We start from the raw sequence: 5679 nt of genomic DNA on the forward strand, positions 1-5679 counted from the left end.
AGCCTTTCTGCAAGAACCAGGCCAAAGTCCTGCTGGGAAGGCTGGCTTAACTTCAGGTTTTGTGTTGTCTGTTCATTCACTGATGTCTCGGGTCTTAGAGTTCCAGCCAGGGACCAAGACCAAGGGCAAGGCTGACAAGGCTATCAGTGCTTTCTGGGGACATAGAGCCTGAGCTAGGGCCCACTTGATCCCTGGCCCATCCCATTCTGCTGAGCCTGGCCTGGCTTGTGTTTGGGCTTTGTGCCAGGCTCTTTTCTTTCCCCTGTGGCCTCTTTGATGCATTCAGGGAGGGTTGAGAAGGGAGCCTGCAACATCCTACTCTCTGCTGTGTCTATAGGAGGCTCCTGTCTTGCCCAATGGCTCCTATGATGGTAGCTCCCTGGTCAAGTCTTCAGGGAAGCTCATGCTGCTGCAGAAAATGCTCAAGAAACTGCGGGATGAAGGTCACCGGGTGCTGATCTTCTCCCAGGTAAGCTGCCCACCAAGTGGCTACCTGGCCTACCTTCCTGACTACCCCTATCCCAACACCATACCGCACAGAGAGCATGCCCTGATGGTCGAGGGCACAACCTTGCTGGAAGCTCCTCAGGGCCTATTGCCATTGCCATGTGCGTTGTAAATCAAGAGTCATTCTTTTGTGCCCTGGCATGATGTGGCCAAAGAGTAGGCTGAGTGCCAAGTTCCAGAAGTTTAGGGCACATATGCTATAAAGACCAGCATCTCCCATACCACCTGCCCCTCTGGCCTGCATGCTCAGGCTGGCAGGATAGTTTCCTCCTTTCCCTGTATTCCTTCACCCCTACAGCCTGGCCTGGTTTCTCAGTAAGGTGGGGTCCTGGGGTTGGTTTTGGGGGAACCACACAGTTAGGGCAGCTCCAGGATCCCCTCTTTATAGCTTGATCCTGAAGTTCCACTGACAGCATGATTTTCTGGGTAATGAGAGGCAAGGCTGTCCAATCCTTGCTCCTCCATCTCTTTGCTTTTTATTTGCCATACACCAGGCTCTGTGCTAGGCATATGAGTACAGAGATAGATGATCTGGTTTCCCCTGTCAAGCTGCTCAGGCAAGTATGGGATACAGTGCAAAGAGATAGTCATGGATTCTGTGGTCAACTGTGTGTTGGAGGCCACAGTGATGATCTAGCAGGGTTCTTAGGCTAAAAAAGTTCTCCTGTGGCCAGACCAAGCCAGGTTCATTCCTCAGAGCCAGAAAAGCCAGATTCTGGGGTATGGTTTCTCTTGTGCATAAGTCAACTGAAAACAGCTGCTGCAGCCCCTGATCACACTCTGTGCCTATAGCAGTCTAAAGAATACTGGAAAATAAGACCAAACTTGTGACTTGGAGTGGAGCCAAGCAGTGGGCTGACTTGGAAATAAATCCCACAATGCCCCCATACCATTGCCAATGTAAGATGTGAGTCTGGGTTGAGACCTCAAAAGATGAGGCAGAAAGAACTACACAACTTCTAGAAATGTACACAGAGGGAAACTGACAGAGACAGAGCCTTCCCATCCAAACTGTGCCTATTCTGTTCAAAGCAGGCCTACAAATCCAAGTTCTGAAACTTATGATGAAACTGAATGCTGAGACATCTCACAAAGCAGGTGGAATCCAAATGAAAAGAATAGCTGGGTAATCTGAGCAAGACTTCTAAAAAATATGTTTAGTACCCTCAAAAGTAATAGAGGAACTAACACCCATAAATAAAGAAGAAATTAAGCAAAAGCAGAAAGTAATGAAACAAAAATAAATAGATAAAACTGCGTAAGACTTTAGTCATTGAGATAAAACATTTCAACTGGATAAGCTTTCACCATCATTGAAGAGAACACTGATGACTTGAAACCTGGTACTGAAGAATTTCTCCCAAATGAAGCTTAGAGAGACAAAAATAAGACCGAGAAAAGAGCATGGAAGAACTCTTAAAAAGTATCAACAGTCACTGCATAGGAGTTACAGAAGAAAAAAATGGAATGTAAAAGGAAGATTTGGAGACTTGGAAAAAGAGGTCTGATATCTGAAGTACACTCAGATACTAAGCAAGACCAATATGCAGAAACCAACCCCTAGACACTTGGCAGGGAAACTCTAGCTGGCACTTTAGACCTAGTACCTACAAAGCAAAGACCATTGACCTGTCCTTAGACTTCATATTAGCAATCACAGGTGGCAGAGACAGTGGCAAAATCTTCAATACACTGAAGGAAAATAGTTTTATACCTAGCTAAACTGGTAGGAGTGAAGGAAAATACCTAAGGTTATGGGAACTCAGAAGGGAATGCCATTTTCTCATGGGGAAGAGTGAAATCAAGGAAGACATCACAAAGAAGGTGATGTTTCCATTCTCCAGGTAGAAAGGGAGCAGGTAGTGAGAAGTCAGGTCCTTTGGAATGGCTGGAAGGTACGAAGGATGCCTTGGGCCTACAGAGCCTTGGATGCAGGGAAGAGAACAGGGACTTAATTTTGTGGTGTGTAGACATGGGAGGGTCTGCATTGAGCCCTGATTTGGCAGGTGGCTGTGGGGTTGGTGTGGACGTTGGGGCTGCATTCTCCACAGAGTTCTGCATCTGGGCTCAGTGGGTCCCAACTGTCTCTCCACTCAGCAGGCTGCTTTCTCCTCCCCTATGTGGGTAGGGATCATACACACAGCCCTGTGGGTCTCCTTGCTCCATGGCAGCCCCTCAGGTGTACCTCTATCCTGCAGATGACCAAGATGCTGGACCTCCTGGAGGATTTCCTGGAGTACGAGGGGTACAAGTATGAGCGGATTGATGGAGGCATCACCGGAGGGCTCAGACAAGAGGCAATCGACAGATTCAATGGTATCTCCATTCTGCCCAAGCATTCTGAAAGAGTCTCCATTTTGGCCTTTTCTTCTAGGCCAGGATCTTTATCCAACCACCTACCACCTGTTTTGTCAAGCTGCCTTGCAAATGACTGAAGAAAGCAGCCTAGTCATTAGGATACAACTGATTCCCTAGTTTAATTTAAAAAAAATTTTTTTTTGGAGAGATTTTCGCTATAGAGGGCGTGCGCTCGCCAGATAGACAGAGAGAGACATAGAGACAGAAAGCGAGAAATCACCCCCCAGGGGGGATGGTCACGCCGCAATCCCTTCTCCTCCATTTTCCTCTTGGGATCTTGGGCACGTACGCACACATGCCCAGCGTGAGTTTTAAGCCACCGGATCTGGGACGCGAACTGCAGTTGGCTACATGGGAGTCCAGCAACATAGCCATTACACCAACTGCTGGTTCCCCTGATTCCCTAGTTTTAAATGCTAAAAGGATTCATTCCATGGGTCTGTTGGGGTTGTAAGGGGCCCAATAGGTAAGACTTGTTATGAATGGAATTAAAAATAGATAAGGAGGGGCTAGCAGGTGATGTGGTGGTTAAGACACTAGATTCCCACATGGCCAACCACAGTTCAAGTCCTGGACCAGGTGGCTTGAAAAGTCAGGGGACCAGGGACCAGCAGTTAGCGTAATGGCTATGTCGCTGGGCTCCCATGTAGTCAACCATGGTTCGAGTCCTGGAGCCGGTGGCTTAAAACTCACGCCGGGCGCGTGTACGTGTGTGCCCAAGATCACAAGAAGAGAGTGGAGGAGAAGGGATTGCGGCGTGGCCATCCCCCTTGGGGGGTGATTTCTCCCTTTCTGGCGAGTGCATGTGCCCTATAGCAAAAACCTCTCAAAAAAGAAAAAGAAAAATCAGGGGACCAGCAGATGGTGTAATGTTTACATTGTTGGACTCCCACATAGTTGACCATGGTTCAAGTTTCGGACCCAGTGGCTTAAAAGTCAAGCCAGTTGTATGTGCGTGCATGTCCAAAATCCTGAGAGGAGAAATGGAGGAGAAGTGGTTGTGGCATGGCCATATCCCTGGAGGGCGGTTTCTCCCTTTCTTCTGTCTCTCTGTCTCTCCAGTGAGTGCACGTGCCCTAATATTCTCTCCAAATAAAAAAGAAAGGAAAAAGGCAAAATCATGCCTACTGTGTGCGCATGCATGCAAAAATCCCAAGAGAAGAAGGGGAAGGGATTGCAGTGTGGCCACCCCCCTCCCCAGGGGGGTGAATTCTTCTCTTTCTGTTTCTCTGTCTCTCTCCAGCGAGCATATGTACCCTATGCCAAAAACTAAAAAAAGAGAAAAAAAATAGACAAGGAAAAAGGCAGATGGGGGAGGAAAATGTCACCTTTGTCTAAAAAGAAATTGATACTGAAGGTCTGGGGCCACTAATACTGAGGCCACATAAACCTGCAGTTACAAGCAGTGCAGGACAGAGCCTAAGGCGGCAGGAGGGTCGGCCTAAGTGCCTACTAAACTGTGGGTGCCTCCTGGAGGAGGAAAAAAGCTGGGGCCACACATGCCCAATTTTTTTTCCCTCAACTGCATTTGTTCTGCCTTCCCTGCCTGAGGAAAGGCCAGGAGTGAGTAAGGAGTTTTAGGATTTAGACATGGCTGTGGCTACACACAGAAGCAGAAGTGGCAGAAGCAGCAGCACAGGTCACAGGGCAGGCAGGGGACCTGCTTGTAGTTCTAGAGGATCTGTGGTTAGTCTCAGGTCACTTAACGAAGGGCCTTGATGTGCTTGAGAGCCAGCCACTTTGTGACAGCCGGGTGCCCAGTAGGGCTGGACTCTACTCTCTGGAGCTGTGCCCTGAGTTTTCCTGGCCGCTGTGACAGCCCCAACAGGCTGTGAGAGCCATGGAGTGAGGGGCGGGTGTGGATGGCTTAGCTCTTGGGGCCTCTCGGCTGCTGACCCTCACTAGGGGCTGCCTGTACTTACTAGCTGTTAGCAGTTTGGGTTTTGCCCACCTGGGCTTTGGAAATCAACTTCCTCCACATTCTGGCTCCCTCCCTTGGGCCAGGATTCAGAGCTCTGCTGGGGACTGAGCGGGCTCAGGTGCCCATGCCCTGCCTCTCCCCTTCCTCCTCTCCCCTCCTCGTGCCCTATTACCCTTAGTGGAGCTGTGGCTGCCTGTCTGTGATGCGGTCACAGCCGTGCCCTGCTTCTCTACTAGGGACCTGTTGTGGGACTGCTCCCATAGCCTCCCCTCCTGCCCTCCTGTCTGCCGTCCAACTGTCCCCCTGTCCAGGTGTGCCCCCCACCCCACCCCACCTGTTGACCTCTCTTTCTCAGCCCCTGGGGCCCAGCAGTTCTGCTTCCTCCTCTCGACTCGGGCAGGCGGCCTAGGCATCAATCTGGCCACGGCAGACACGGTCATCATCTACGACTCGGACTGGAACCCGCACAATGACATCCAGGTCTGTGACCCTCTGGCCCTCACCTCTCAGCAGGGCCCTGCCTTTAGCCTTGGACAGGACCCTGCCAATCTTCACACCCTCGTGGCCATGTCCCTGGTTGGGGGGGCTCCCTCCCCTGTGGAGTTGCTGCCCCGAGGGGTCCAGGGAGGTGAGTGGAGGCTTTGCCCTTGTTCCTCCAGTTCCTTCATTGTACAGAGGAGGAAATGGGCTCAGAGAGGGCAGGGGAGGTGTCCAAAGGCACTCAGCATTCTGTGGTGGCTGCTAACCTTGGTCTGTCCCAGGACCAAGGCCATGCAGGGAGGTAGGATGAGGGAGTCCTGGGACCCAGAGGAGTGCCAGTTTTGGAGGGGACAATGTGTGTAGAGGGGACACCTGTCAGAGGTGGTGGGGTAGGGGAAGAGGTGGACCAGGGG

General features: G+C 50.7%; 1 protein-coding gene across 1 annotated transcript in view; it reads left to right on the forward strand.

Moving 5' to 3' along the window:
- Nucleotides 1-5679, forward strand: part of CHD5 (chromodomain helicase DNA binding protein 5) — a 74419-nt gene that overhangs the window by 36004 nt on the left and 32736 nt on the right. The window contains exons 21-23 of the mRNA XM_006145405.2: nucleotides 338-469; nucleotides 2706-2823; nucleotides 5142-5266. Coding sequence (XP_006145467.1) covers nucleotides 338-469; nucleotides 2706-2823; nucleotides 5142-5266 — 375 coding nt within the window. The remainder of the gene's footprint in view (nucleotides 1-337; nucleotides 470-2705; nucleotides 2824-5141; nucleotides 5267-5679) is intronic.

This window comes from Tupaia chinensis, unplaced genomic scaffold (assembly GCF_000334495.1).
Source record: "Tupaia chinensis unplaced genomic scaffold, TupChi_1.0 Scaffold000146_1, whole genome shotgun sequence".
Taxonomy (NCBI): Eukaryota; Metazoa; Chordata; class Mammalia; order Scandentia; family Tupaiidae; genus Tupaia; species Tupaia belangeri.